Raw genomic sequence first — 16089 nt, 5'->3', positions numbered from 1 at the left:
GGGAAACCAGCGAGATGACAGGTTTGTTCTGTCACGACGATGTTTAACCTGTTTTAGATGCTGGTTAAGGTAATATTAAAAAAAAACCCAAAACCAATTTCCAGTTGAACTATCACCACGGTGTTATTCCACTGACTACAAAGTTCAAGACACCAAACTACTAGTCTAACATTACTAATAGAAAAACTGCTTCTGTGTTTATGTACCAGAGTTTGAGGAGCACATCAACTAAAATGCTTGCATTTCCACATTACCCCATCACACTCATTAGATACGCTCCTCCTAGCCTTACACTAACCCAGGACAGGGCATGTTAACATGTGTGGTCTGCAAAAGTACAGGGCTTTCAACAATAACAGCAGTCACAACAGCACGGGTTATGTGGAACGTGTACAGCACAAAACTAGGTTGGCTTGTTTAGGTTTCTCTGGCACATATAGATCATATAACCCAAGAAGCAAAATTATTCCAGTGTTTCTTAAGCAATCACGTATTCTGTACTCTCAAAGGTCTGACTGAAACCATGAAGAACCCAGTTCGGTTAATCTAGTGTAAATACTGCATCTTTGCCCTAAGAAAATGGCCACATTAGCATTTAAAATTGGTTGTAGTGGCCTTAGACAAACATGCTTATGCAAATGTGCACACACGCACACACACACACACGAGTATTTTCTAAAAAGCATTATTAGAAGATTCAAGTGACATCTAAAAGTAACTTGAAGACTGTGGTGCCTGGTAGGTACCTGGCAGTGTTCTAGGAGCACCTGTGCCTGATAAAATACTTCTGCACAAAGCATTTTTTTTGCTATTATAGTAATTCCCTCCAGCAGTAGTATCATTAATGCAGCGAGAGCAACTCTAGGTGGACACCAGAAGTATGAAGTGTTCTGCAAAGATATTCATTTCACCAAAATCAACACACACGTAAGAATCCCATCTCAGAGGAGCCAAAAGCTGTGTCAAGGGCAAGTACACTGAACTTCACACCCCCGCTTTCACCACCCCTCAAGCACATTACCCTCCCAGCTGCCAACTGTGTTGTACTCAGCTGAGGCATTCACATATTTAGCAATGAGTCTGTCATGTCTGTCTTCCAGGAACTTGTCCCGTCTCCCCTTGACCCACATAACACCATTCTCTGGCAGGAGTGCCCCAGCTCCGCTTCCCCTCCTATGAAGGACAGGGATGCAGCAGGTGAGGAATGTGTATCCACAGGGGCTGCTGTTCTCCTCTGACGCTGCATGAATTGGTCAGTGTTAGAACAGGTTAATACCATCCAGTCTTCCACTCCAATCATATTGTCCTTCAGCGTTCTTACAAAGTACTTTACATCTGAGCACCATCAGCTAGAAACAGCTTACTATTTGACCATGAAACCTAATTGTACCAAATACAAGCAAAACATTACTTTTTTTTTAAATCCCAAGTAAACAGTCTGTATTCTAACACACAATAGGTCTGTACCAATTAAATACAGTATGGCAGTATATAAATTACAGTTCTTTACAGTAAATAGTAAAATACGAGAGTCCGCTTACTGTACACAACAATCAAAGAAAGAACAGCAGCTTTTCAGTAAGGTCCCAGGTATCTCAATCATTCACTTGCTAAGAAACAAAGAAGAACAGATACAGCAGGCCATTCACTTCACTCATTTTTTTACCATGTTACTTTACAAACATCCAGAACGCTTGTACAGGCATCTACAGTATCTACATGTGGAACAACCTTCTTAGGAATTCATGAGCACCAGACATAAATCCCTCCATCATTCCCATTATTAAAATAAACTTTACAGATTAAAATTACTTTAGCAGGTTCTATTTCATCTTGATAATAACCAGCAAGTAACAAGTGCAAAGTTTGCAGTCATGATCTGTTTACTGCTTCTTTGTTTCCCCATTTCCCCCCCACACCCAAAAAACCAAACACCACCCCCCCAACCCCCAAAACGTTGTCCTCTCATGCCCTTGCAGTAATACTGTTTCTGCAGTCAAACTGCCCAGCTGGCTTATGCTAACGTACGAAATGCCAGACATATAGCTTTGGGCATTGTTAGTCATTTCAATCCAATGCCAAGTCAGCACAGTGGCAGGCCTCTAGGAAGACAAAAAATAAGAAGCAGTTGGATATTTCAGTGTGCTTAAACACAGAACATAAGGCTGCACGGTGCCCAGTGACTAAAAGAAACATGGCACCAAGTTATCAGTTAAAACATTTACAATAGAAAGATTTAAACAGCAAATGTGTCAGTCTAAAACAAGTTCTTTGGTAATTAAGAACAGCAAACCGTAGCTTTTTTTTTCCAAATACGGATTTACATCCTGGTTTTTCCACAATAAAATATTTTTTGTTGTTTAAAATATATCTCCCAAGTTGTTGCGTAACAAATAGTCCAGTACCTCAGTTATCTACAGATCAGCTTTAACTGTATTTTAGTGTGCAGCCGTATCTGCCCACTGGCAGACAAACTATAGATACACATTCATATATATATATAATATATATATTATTTATAAAAAATTAGAGAATTAAGTCAAGGACTCTAGAGAATACACATTTCGTATGGACAGATTAAAATGTACAATAGCTCCAAAAATCCATAAAGTTTTCTACACAGTGATGCGTGTAGTAAGTGCAAAAATACGGCAGTTCAGTTAATCCAAGATTTCCCATTTTCCTGTTTCCTAGAAAAAGCAGAAGCCGCTGCATCTCCTGAATGGCAGATGACTTCTCCTGTTTTAGGAGTGGATGATGAGCCTTGAAGCATGGAATTTTTCCGTTTCTCTGAAGTGGAAGATGCCTGAGACCGTGAAGTGCTACTCCATTTCCTTGCGGAAGCTGGTGCTTTGCTGAGGCGCCCAGGACGAACAAAGACACCGTGTCGTGGTTTGCAGTGGAAGTACTCTCTGCCTTTTACAGTTCCATCATGCTTCCCTTCAATGAAAATAAATGCACAGAATTAGTTGTTGCTACTTTCATTAGCACATACAATTGTAGCGTGGAAGTGTGAATACCTTTGGTTATCTGTCAAAGAGTCAAGATTTTTAATGCTGAGCGATGAAGCCAGATGCATACCATACACTAGGGAGAACAAAACCTGGAAAGGATGGCTTGAATTGTGACCAAAAATATGATTTCCTAAAATATTACTTTGTTAACTACCAGTTTAAAAAGTCAATCATTTGTTCATTTTACAAAATAAACTATCCTCAAAACCAATTGCTTACAAAGCTTAAAACTTAGCTGCCAGAAGAACTTCTTCTATCAGTGTTAATATCTATTAAACTACTAAGACCATCATCTTTTTAAAAGATCTGAAGCATTTCTGTAGGAGTCTCGTAACACTTGCAGAGCATTGACTTTTTCCGACCCCATCAAACTGAAGTTAAAGAAAACCTGGGCTCTCTAATTAAGCTTTCCCAGTGGAAAAAAAGAAAAAAAAAAAAAATCTCTGAAAGCTACAGACAGAAAACCCATTTGACAAGTCATGTCCATTGTTAGTACTGCCCACAAACATGCATGTTGATTTAAAAAAAATCAGGCAATTTTAGGCTTTGCTTGTTTTTCTAATCTATAAAAATAGATGAGTACCAACGGGAACCAACACAACATGCAAAAGCATTTTTCTGCATAGAGTGAGAAGAACAGGGCTATAATACAGTTAAAAATTAACCTATAGCAAAGTATTCCTATAAAGCCTAGAACTGGGGTATCAGATTCCAAGCCTATATGAAATTAGAGGCATTTCCCAAGACTGAACAGCATATGATTGTAGTTTAACTTTTAAAATAGATCACACTAACTGCACAGATAACCCAGACCATATTTAGTCTTACCCAGCTGAACATTTAGTTCAACTCCAACCCAGATTCCAGCTGAAAAATCCACCGTTCCAACGTATCTCACCGTGCCCATCTTATTACTTCCAACACAGACTTGTTCACCCACTGCCACCCAGCTAGGCAAGACGTGGGCTTGATCTGCAGAAGCACCTTCTTCACAGTCGGAACCATCCAAGTGGTCCTTCCCAATAAAATCATCTACAGAAGTATCAGGGTAAGTCTCACGGTCTGAAGTCTCTTTTACCAGTACAGAACACAAAGGGCTTTCCATAGCATCTGCAGAGCCCAGCTGGCCCACACACGTGCTCTGCTCCTTGTCAGCGCCTCGGGGTAACTCCGAGGAACTCGCTCCATTAGAGGACACAAGGGAACACGACTGCGGAGCTGTTGAATGGTCAAAGTCCTTGCCATCTTCGACACCCATGAACTCTGTAAAGGAGTGATCTTCCAGAATGTCCGTCGTGTGCTCAACTGTTGCTTCACGTGCTGAAAATTCAATTGTATGACAAGTACTTTTGCCATCTGAGGAACTTAAAGCCGAAAGCGATCCAGCTCTGGGTAACTGCTCAGAGTCTCTGTCAGTGGCATCGATGGACAGTGATACTTGTTCTGTTAAGGCACTGTTTTCTTTCAGTGGTAACACAGGTAACTTTTCTCTTGCTAACTCCTTTTCTGACTCTCGACATTCCTTGTTCGAAGAAGATCTTACATCATGTGCAAGAGATGATCCTGAGGGATCATTAGAGTCCTGCTCCTTCATGTGACTGGCTAGCTGGTCTGTGCTATCACTACAGGGAACAAGCATGTCAGACAGAGTAGCGTTAGAGGCACTGTGGGAAAAGTAGCCACTAGTAATACTGCTAGTGGTGGGGCTGCGGGATACCTCTTTCTCAAGAACACGTGAACTCATGAAGTCTGATTTAGAAGAAAACCATTCCCTGTTCTCCAGGCTAGCATTGTAAACACTGAAGTCAGCAAACTCCTCTGGTACGTAAGGCCGGAAATTCTGAAAACTTTGTGGACTTATCAGCTTCTTATTAATGGCCTCCAACTCACTGTCTTCCTCCTCGGAGTCCTGCAAAAGAAGAGAGAGTTGCGTGGGATTAGGAACCTACGACAGTTAAGTTTTCAAAATAAAGAAACTTTCCTTGATTTTTTCCTGTCTGAATGTGGAGAAATATACACCTTTAATATTCTTTAATTGAAGAATGGAAGACAACTCTGAAAAGAGGTGCGGGGAACATATCCTGTCTACACTGAGGTATTCAATTTTTATAAAATAAAAGATTAATTCTAAATAGTTCAGCAAATATAAAGCAATAAAGTTTGGCATAAGGAAAGCTCATAACATGAAAAAGGTATATGTTTACATATTTTCATCATACTCAGCTTTTTAAAGCCATGTATTATGAACTTTTTCCCCATGATTTAGATTAATTAAACCTATTGAAGGTATTCTATAGAGCTAATTGACCACCTAACAAGATAAACATGAATGGAAGACACCTTAGAGGGTCTCCACTGCAATACTGATTATTAAAATATTAATTAATATAAACTATCCTGCACAATGGGATTTTCTATTAATCTGATACCAGTGAGGCCAGATAATTTTGCTTACTCCTAGCTATCACACCTGAACACGTTCGTGATGTTTGAAAATAAAGGCAAAAGGATCAAGTATCACATAGAATCTTCAAGGAAGCATTTGTGAGCATCCATGTACGTGTTTGGAGGGAAGTAGGTGACACTAATCAACCTGGCAGACTTTGGAGGTAGCTCCCCGAATTTTCCTTTGATAACGAGTGGTGATGCACTGTGACCAGCCCACAAACGTGGCTTTCACAGAGTCCACCTGAAGCTGAGGACTTCAGTCTCTCAAGATGCATCTGAGAAAAACCCCAGCAACATGGTTGTGCTCCTCCCCCAGTATAAAATACTGCAGGCAGGAATCTACATAGATTCTTTTTAAGTACTTCATTTTTCATATAAATATATGTATTTCTTTATACATATATATGCACATATAAACATATGTATACATATGAGGGAGCTGGGGCTGTTTAGTCTAGAAAAAAGGAGGCTGAGGGGAGACCTTATAGCTCTCTGGGGTTGTAGTGAGGTGGGTGCTGGTCTCTTCTGTCAGGTGGCTGGAGATAGGACAAGAGGAAATGGAATGGCCTCAAGTTGAGGCAAGGGAGATTTAGGTTAGATATTAGGAAAAATTTTTTTACTGAGAGGGTTGTCAAACATTGGAACAGGCTGCCCAGGGAAGTGGTCGAGTCACCATCCCTGGAGGTATTCAAAAAGCGAGTGGACAGGGTACTTCAGGACATGGTTTAGTGGGCATGGCTGATGGTTGGACTCGATGATCTTGAAGGTCTTTTCCAACCGAAATGATTCTATGATTCTATATACACATATTATCTATGTGCACACACACATATATTAAAAATGGTTAGTTTACAGCAAATTCCTACTTGAAAGAATAGTATTTTCAAAAAAATGAAAACTGCTGAAGTACTTAAAAGTTTAGAGGAACTCAAGCACCTATTACTTCTCTATTCCTTTATCTGCATCATGGATTTCAACTACTGATCAAAGCAGATCCTGTGTGATATCTAAAGTAGTTCCATGCTTTCAGACACCTGCCATGAATAAACGATGGAAAAAGAAAAGCACAATAATTAAGCAGATGACCAATACATTGAGAACCAATACATCAAGTTTAAGATAAACATCCTCTTGAAAATGTTTCCTATACTTCATAATAACCAAGACTGATCAAATAACTTTGTACAACAAAGCTTCCAATACACAGACAGCAAACAGGTTTGTTCAGTTTGCACATCAGAATAATCACAGCATTGTTTAGGTTGGAAGGCACCTCTTGAGGTCATTTAGTCCAAACCCCCCTGCTCAAGCAGGGTCAGCCAGAGCGGACTGTCCAGGACTCCGTCCACTTGGGTGGCTTTTGAGTATCTCCAAGGATGGCGACTCCACCACCTCTCTCTGTGCAACCCATTCCGGTGTTTGACTACTCTCACAGTAAAAAAAAGTGTTTTCTTGTGTTCAGATGGAACCTCGCATGCTTTAATTTGTGTCCGTTGCCTCCTGTCCTGTCACTGGGCACTACGGAGAAGTCTGCCTTGTCTTCATTCCCTCCCATCAGGTATTTTTATGCATTGATAAGATGCCCCTGAGCCTGGTCTCCTCCAGGCTCAACAGTCCTGGCTCTCAGCCTCTCCTCGTATGTCAGATGCTCCAAGCCATTAATCATCTTTGTGGCCCTGCACTGGACTCACTTCAGCGAGTCCATACCTTTCTTCTACTGAGGAGCCCAGAACCAGACACAATACTCCAGATACGGCCTCACTAGTGCCGAGTAGAGAGCAAGGATCACCCTCCTTCAACCTGCTGGCGACATTCAGCATACTGTTGGTCATGGCCAGCTGCTTGTCCACATGGACCCCAAGGTACTTCTAGGAAAAGCTGATTTCCAGCCGGTCAGCCCCCAACACGTACTGGTGCCTGGTGTTATTCCTGCCCAGATGCAAGACTTCACATTTCCCCTTGTTGAACTTCATGAGATTCCTCTCTGCCCAGGTCTCCAACTTGTTGGGGTCCCTCTGAATAGTAGCACAACCCTCTGGTGTATCAGCCGCTTCTCCCAGTTTTGCATCATCTGCAAACTTGCTGAGGGTGCACTCTGTCCAATCATCCAGGTCATTAATGAATGTGTTGAACAGTACTGGCCCCAGTATTGAGCCCTGCAGTACACCGCTTGTTACTGGCTTCCAACAGGACTTTGCACCTCTGATCACAACCCTATGGGCCCAGTCATTCAGCCAGTTTTTAATCCACTTCACTGCCCACCTATCTAACTTGTACTTTGTCAGCCCATCTATGATGACGTTCTAGGAGATAGTGTCAAAAGCTTTACTAAAGTCAAGGTAAACAACATCCACTGCTCTCCCCTCATCCACCAAGCTAGTCAACTTATTGTAGAAGGCAGCTGAGGTTCATCAAGCATGATTTCCCCTTTGTAAATCCATGCTGACTACTCCCAATCACCTACTTGTCCTTTATGTGTTTGGAAATGCTTTCTAGGAGGATTTTCTCCATCATCTTCTCAGAGATAGAAGTGAGGCTGACCAGTCTGTAGTTTGTTGAATCGTTCTTCTTTGTCCTTCTTGAAGACAGGAGTGATATTTGCTCTCTTCCAGTCTTCAGAAACCTTTCCCAATTGCCATGACATTCAAAGATAATTGAGAGCAGCCTTGCAATAACATCAGCCAGCTCCCTCAGCACTCGAGGGTATGTTTACTTAAAAAACATGTTTTTTTTAAGTGCTCCCCAACCTGGTGGTCCACTACCAAGGCTAAGTCTTCCTTGTTCCACACTTTCCCTTGGGTGTAGGAGCTTGGGATTCCTGAAGGCTAGTTTTACAGATAAAGACTGAAGTAAAGAATCCATTGAGTACCTTGGCCTTCTCCAAGTCATTTGTGACCAGTTCCCCTGCTCCATTCAGCAGTGCAATTACCTAAAACACCCTTGTAGGTATATATTAGGAAACATATGCTTACGTGACAAGGTCTTTCTCCTAACCTGGAGGTGGTTTTTTTCCCCAGTTTTTGTTTGATTTAAAAAAAAAAAAAAAAAGAACTGTAAAGATATTCTAAATGACTTAAAAAAATGCAGGATACCAGTGAAGTGATCACTACTCACTTATGGCCCTTATCTATAAACAAGGTCTCATTTTCATTCCTACCATGTTCAAGCTCATAGCAGATATAAATCAGTCATACTACCCATGCAGAATGGCCTCTTAAGCTGAATCAAGATTTCCAATAATATTAAATTTCTGCTGGCAGAGAAATCAGTATCTGAAGAAGATGCCTCTACTTGTCTACGTATATCTGACAAATCCAAGTAGACCTCAGATTATTAATACTTGCTCAAGTAAAGGCTTGGCATCCTTTCCTTAGTAGTTTTTCCAGCTCTGCTTCAGAGTTATTTCTCATACAGAATTTGGATGAAGGCTTTATTTTGAAATTATTTACTTCTCTGCAGAGGGGTAATAGTGTTACAAAACGTCACAGAAGACTATTGAAATGATTTATATTATTGAAAACCTTGTTCTTTAGATCTGAAATGTACAGGTAGTCCCTTTGAAAGTAAAGGACAAAATTCACATCCACTTCATTGGGACTATGAATACCCTTCTAAGCACTAAAGCATTATGCAAAGCATCTTTTCTGCATATTGGAGTATACCTGTTGCTCATCTCTGAGCAACATTTTCTCAATTATTCTGCTTAATCCTTCCCTTTCACCCTTATTACTTATGTAAAAGTAAGTTTTGCTCTATGAAGAACCTTGTAGTTTGTTTTTTTCAAAATATTACAAACTCTAGTGTTTTATCAAATATGGTGGGTTTAAGATATTATATGAACTCCAAACTGATAAGCATTTCATGAAGGAAATATTTCTAGTGGATACTAGCTAAACATTCACTTGAAACCAAAAGGCATTGTCATAACAGAGTTCTTTGTTTCTCCTTCGAATCCTGCAAGATTCCTTGTTCAGCTGAAAAAAAAAAATCTTAGTACACACAGGGTCCCTGTTCAGAACCAGGCTGGATAAGAGGTGCTGCAACTGAGAAATGGTTCTACAGACACACAGACATTGGTGACTTCATTAGGAAAAGTCAAACAAGTAACCACATTGCCAGTCATGTGTCGTTTCAGGGTTATCTATCATCATAAATACAAAAAAATAAGGTACAGAGAAGCAGTCTTATTACTAGAACGTGGGTTGTGAAGAATGCTGCAAATATGTGGTGAGACATCACCTTGTTACAGACAAAAGATGCCCCTTGTGGGGACAAGAAATATTTCCTTTCAAAGCTCCTCCTGAGCTTCCCAATTGGGAAATTCCAGAACAAAGCAATTTCAGGGTTCTTCAAATTCCTGTGGATGTAAAATATGGGGGAAAAAGAAGGAAGCTACCTTGTACTGCTCAGGCTATTGGTAGAAATAAAGATAAAATCCTTGAAAAATTGGTAAAGAAACTGCAGCCACTTCCTTGGGAAGTAACAGAAAGACCATAATGAAAAACAGACTTAAGAACTGGTAACAGTAAGAACGTGCCAGCAAGAACTAAGGAGAGAAAACTATACATCTAGATTTCACAATAGCAGCAAGTAAGCAAGAACACAAAGCAGCTTCCCTACACCTGCTTTGTAACAAACACACTGTGTAGTTAAAAGTTAAGTATCTGAATTTTCAGATCCCTAAATTACAGCTCTCAAGTAACCTCAATGACGCTAGTTCCCATTTTACTAATTTAAAAACCAGTAATACTTATTTAGTGGTTGTATCACTGGTGCTTCAATTTTCATCACCTGCTAGGAGGATTTGCTCTTAGCCACAGCCCCCTTAGACGTGTTAATTACAGGCAGTATTCAAATACACTCAATATGAAAACACTGCATCTCACCTTAACATATTCCACAGTACTCACATACTATATAGACTGTGCCCTTATGTCATGCTGTTTTGAAATAGTTGTGATATTAAATGCATGTGGAAGTACTGTCTGAAATTTTAGGTTGAATGCTCTATTTCAAGCCAATTGATTAAAAATATTTTTTGTTAACTGCTTTTTTTTTCTTCCCTTGACAGATGTGTTTTGAATATTCAAGAAAAGTTAAGAACAGATCCCAGAGAAACATGAGAAAAAACCCAAACATCATTATTAAGCCAACTTAGATGCAGCACATTAATCTAGGTAAAATTACTAGCTTCCTGTATGTTTAGTCACGTTATTTCTACGGCATTTTTTACATGCTGTAAGATGCAAGTGAGCATCATACCTGAAGTGACACCAATCATCCAGTGATTAATTAGGAGTATGAGGCTCTGTACCTTGAAGCAATCATTTATGGTATTGATTAATAATGTGAAAACTTTACTATGAATCAGATAGAGAGGAGCAGACAGCTGAAGTTTCATGTGGAGCCGTGACACTGTCCTAGTGTAATCTCTGAACTCGTTCTGAAAGCACTATTAATTCAAATATGTGAAATTTCTACTCCAGCCTAGTTAAAACATAGACTTGCTCCCGCTCTGAAAAATGCGGGGTAGCCTGGGAAGCCTACATCTTACAAAGGCTTCCTTCCTAAAGTGATAAAAAAACCCAGAAGCCATCATTTGATAAATCTGATGCCATAAGCTGGCAGGGCCACGAAAAGTAGCCAACTCAACCTCCTCCTAACTAGTGGCTGCTAGTTCTTGCCTGCCTCCCCAGTACCCACTCAAGTGTCTGTAAGGTGATCAGACAGGGGAGTAGATCCAAATGAAATATAACTCTATTGTAGTCTAGACATCAGCTGGATGGATCAGTTCCCTTGATCTGATTTACTATGCAATCAAACAAAAAGCTATGTTGATGTGAGGAAGAAGTCAGTGCAAGGGTAGGAGCAAGCAGCTGAGAACTGAAAGAACAGCTCTTTCCAGGGCCCTGTTGGCTACAGCAGGTTTACGGTGTTCAATGAATTAGTTCCATTTTAATTGGAAAAGCCTGGTACAGGATGTTGCCCTTTTCTAGCTCTGAAAACTTCTGCTTATCTTTGGAAAACAGCACAGGCAAATGCCTGGGTTAATTCAGGGCATGCATGGGGTGGGACCCTGTTATTACTCAAGGGATTAAAACTGCCCTGAAGTTGCTATGGAAAATTTTGTCACAATTTAGTTTCCAAAGGATGTTTTTCAACCCACTAGAAGACTTTGTCTTCCAAATACCTTCATGCTATTTGGATCAGTGACTCAGTGTGAGTCAGCATGCCAGCTACCTTATGGAAAATTAACATGATTGAGAATAAAACAGCTGCTACCCAAAAACAGCAACCAAGCTTCAAATATATACACCAGAACACTCAGGATACTTTGGCGTACAACAAAATAGCATTAGAAATCTAGAACAGATTTTTTTTAATGGCTTGGCTATATGGTAGAAATGAAAATAACCGTTGAATAGGAAGAATCCATCACTAGCACTTTGTGGTACAAGAGGCCTACAATACTTAGGGGAAATAATTTGAAGGTTCTGAATTTTAAATCTAAAGCTCTGATTAAAGCGAGTATTTACAGCCATGTTCCACAGCCCAAAACCCAAGTCCATCATACAGCAGAAACGATGATACACCTTTTGTTGAAGCAGCAGTGAAAAAAGGGTTTGGCAAGTGAAGATTAAAATAAAAGCCCTCCACCTCAATTCACCGCCTGAATTATGATGAAGACAGGCTGCAGGTTAATTAAGAGCGGCAGTCTTATTTTAGTCATATTACTTCCACATCAGGCAATGAGAAGGTTTTTATAGTGTACCCACACCTAAATGCATGGTTACTTACACCAAATGGGATCATTCCATTTACTCTGGGGTATAGTCACAAAATCTGGGTAACATACAAGGTATATTAGAGTGACAACAACATGGTTCAGTAAACCACCCTTTACTTGATCATTTGTGCCCTGTAAAAACTAAAGCCTCCCCTCTCCCACCCACCCCACAAGACAAATCACATATGAATACTAAAAAAAACCCAAAAAACCAAAAAAAAACCCCCCACAACAAACCAAAACCCAAAACAAAACAAAAAACCCAAAATGCAAAAACCCAACTGAGTTAGTTCCAATGACAGAATGCATTTGCAAGCCAGGCAAGCAACTGTTCGTTATAACCATTAGTTACAATCACTCACAAGTGATTATATCCACATTATACCTTTTTTCTGCTGCAGTAGCGTAAGTGCCTTAAGCCCACCACCAAATGGCCCTAAGCCCACCACCAGGCCTCATAACAGAAACTGGTACAAAACTTACAATCTTTTCCTCACGTATGCTATTGCTTTCTACAGGCATGCTGCTGGCATTACTTCCTGAAGGCACAACACAGCCAGCACAATGCACCCGAGATGAAGGCATGCTCTGCAAAGTTTAAGACACACAACACATCACACAAACCACAACTCTGACCACAGCGTTAAATGCATGCAAGTTAAAAAGGCATTAACACACGATGGAAGTGAAACACCCACGCTGGCCACTTATACATCAAAATTCAAGTTAATACGTAGAGAGACTCATGTGCTCCTCCCCACAGAATTTTAGGTTGAGGAATAAAGGTCAGAATTATAACCACCCTAGAACACTGTTTCACAGAATTACATTTCATCTATGAAAAGACACACCAACATCTTGCTGGAGAAAAAAAATGCAGGTTACTGTTACTTCAAAATAGAACAGAAGTACCCTGTAAAGGAGAATACTTAACAAGAAGTGAAAAAAACCTCCCAGTGTTTCAGGCAAAAAAACCCCCAAACACCAAAACCTCACCACATATAACGAACAGCCTGATTAATTTTACCAGATAATTACAAAATTCTACAGCAACAGATGCATGCTGCAAACGATTTGCCAAGTACACAAAAATCACTCCATCTCCTTTAAAAAACAGATGGTTTTCAAAGATTACCTCTTGACTAAGCAGAGGTCGGCTTTCCAGGGGGGTCTTCCTTTTATGTTCCTCTTTCACTGGCATTAAGGGCTTGAAAAACTTCGGTGGCTGAGGAGAAAATGCTTTAAAAGGGCTGGCCATTAAAGCATGGGAATTCTCTGCTACAACACCTAGGTAAAAAAGCAAAAATACTGTATTTCAGTTCTTCATATCTTGACTGCAAGAGTATAATTCAAAATAACTGAAGGTTAAGCCACGCATTTGGCAAGTTGCTGGCTACAGAAAAATGTCAATATTTTAGTATTCAACCACTGGCCCAAGCATGAGATAACGCAGAACTCGACGAGGGGAGATTATGTCCCTCAGAGAGGTCTGGAAACAGAAGGAAAGCAAAGTAGTGCAGTACGTGCCCCCTCCATTCTGAGGTTCCAATATTTCTCCTTTTCATCTCAGTCAAAAAAACAGTGAGAAATGTCCTTGAAACTGGAACTGACAGCTCTTTGCTTCCTGTGCCTCACCTGACCTCTGCCCACAACACTGCAATTCTGCCCTGGAACCAGGCAGCAATCCTGCATGACCAGGATGATCAAAAATGAAATTATAGGCAAGGAAGCAATGAATAAACTCTCAGTCCCACTTTATTGCAGCAGTTATCTCTACCTGTAGTGCCTGATCAAGAAGAGCATATTAAAATTTGACCTGAAGAAAATAAGGCACCTGTGACACACTGACATGGCAGAGCAAATATCCAAATCACGTAAAGAACCTGCAAAAGGACCCTTCCCACTGTAACAAAAGCATCTTCATTTTCAAATTCATAAACCAACAGCAGCTCCTTTTTGTTTCTTTTGTTTTGTTTTGTTTTTTCTTCTACTATTTTGATTCACATTTAGCTTGTTCTTCTGCCCTCCTCTTGGTCTTTTGGACACCCCCAACTTCCCGTCCCTTCCTGGATATTTTTGTGCATTTCTCCCTTTCTCCCCTACTTCCAGATTATGTTTAGCTGCTAAAGCAAGAAGCTGGATAACGCATTTAGTAAAAAAAGAGCACTGAGAATTTAATTTTCAGTTTAATGCAGTGATTAAAAAACCACAAACACTGTCATTACGTATATACTTTCAAGTCTCACCACTGCCATCTCTGCTCTTGCGAGGCGACTCCCTGGGTAAAGTACCATAGCATGATACATCTTGATAACTGGAAGAACAGTCAGATATATCTAGGTGACTTTCAGACCAACCCTAAGAAACAAAAATACATAAATATGCATGCTGATACAGGCAAACATGGAAAAATTAATAGGTAAACTCAAAGGTAGGATTTTTTTTTTTTAAAATAAACTGAAGGAATGTCAAGTTACTGATTTAAGACAATTTTCTGCCTCACACAAATGGATTGTTTAGAAGCGAATTAGCTTTTCAGTGAAGTATATTAAGTTTTGCTGTAACTTCCCCCTTCTAAAATTATCAGTTTCTACAATTCTAATATGAAGAGCAGAGAAGGACAAGAAGGTTTCATTCAAAATAATATGTAATTAGTGCAGCATTTTGAAGATTATGTAAACACACCATTAAAGCATTATGTAAACACACCATTAAAAATACTGTTTTCCTATTTTTTTTAATTCTCAAATATATCTTTCTTCAAAGAGGGGGCAAAAATCTGAGAACGTGTATTGTCACGTTTACATACCTTATCATCTTCATCACATGCAGAAAGATCTAGTCGGCTACAGGATACCTACAGAACACCAACAGGCAGAATGACAAAATGCCTACCTTTTATTTATAAAACATAATGCCTTGAGGAAACACTGTCATCATGTAGTCCTAACAACTGTTCTGTTACCTCTTTTCAGATAAGATTATTTATAAGGACAGCTATGTTTGTACTCTATGAGTGGGTGATAGGAGAACACATAAAATGCACACAAAATGGAAACTATCCCTTACACTATGAAAAAAGTTAGAGGGACTTTGAAGTAAAAGTAATCTAAATCAGGGCAGCTGTCATCCTAAACTACTTCAAAAATGAATATCCTTATAAAAGGAGAAGAATTTTTGACAAACCTTCCCACTTTTCTGTCAAGTTTGTTATCTCCTAGGATGCACAGTTGTGGGGACGGGTTTTGAGTGATTCATTTTCATTCCTGACAACTTTCCTACAGGTTGGTTAGTCCTACCTTCGGACAATCATTACCATATCACGTTGTGCAAGCATTACATCAGCACACAAACAGCACCCCCTTGCCCCATTAGTACTAATTTACCAGAAGATAAAGGGTCCTTACATTGTGGACGTTTGGAGTGCTGATACTTCTGCGGATGTTTCTCGCTTTGGTGGAGAGTGCCTCTTTGACTGTGACTGCCTGCATAAAGAAAAGAACACACTGAAAACAATGCCGTGGTCTCCTCGTGAGACATGATCAAGCAGGACAGAAACTTTTTTCAGTACAGCCAACAACAGCAAACAGGGCTTGCATTTACGAATCTTAATTTGCATGCAAAACCACCAAAATTTGCATCTGAAATTCATTCTTTGGCCTTTGCTTGTTCAGGTTCTGAGTACCATTGCCAGCTATAGTTACTAGACCCACCACTACTGGAATTCTGTATTTCACAGAAGTAATTTAGTCTTACATCTATCTGTCCAATGTTCTCTGAAAAAAAAAAAAACATAAAAAACAAGCAACACTTAATATTTTTAAAAGATCAATCATCTCG

General features: G+C 39.9%; 1 protein-coding gene across 1 annotated transcript in view; it reads right to left on the bottom strand.

Moving 5' to 3' along the window:
• Positions 1–97: 97 nt before the first annotated feature.
• LOC128149252 (kinesin-like protein KIF13A) overlaps positions 98–16089 on the bottom strand; it is a 91548-nt gene continuing 75556 nt past the window's right edge. Inside the window, exons 32-38 of the mRNA XM_052804237.1 lie at positions 15657–15734; positions 15059–15106; positions 14496–14607; positions 13385–13536; positions 12733–12837; positions 3843–4923; positions 98–2940 (exon numbers count right to left, since the gene is read on the bottom strand). Coding sequence (XP_052660197.1) covers positions 2657–2940; positions 3843–4923; positions 12733–12837; positions 13385–13536; positions 14496–14607; positions 15059–15106; positions 15657–15734 — 1860 coding nt within the window. The 3' untranslated portion in view covers positions 98–2656. The remainder of the gene's footprint in view (positions 2941–3842; positions 4924–12732; positions 12838–13384; positions 13537–14495; positions 14608–15058; positions 15107–15656; positions 15735–16089) is intronic.

This window comes from Harpia harpyja, chromosome 1, assembly GCF_026419915.1.
Source record: "Harpia harpyja isolate bHarHar1 chromosome 1, bHarHar1 primary haplotype, whole genome shotgun sequence".
Lineage (NCBI taxonomy): Eukaryota > Metazoa > Chordata > Aves > Accipitriformes > Accipitridae > Harpia > Harpia harpyja.
This window is presented reverse-complemented; position numbering and strand designations above follow the sequence as displayed.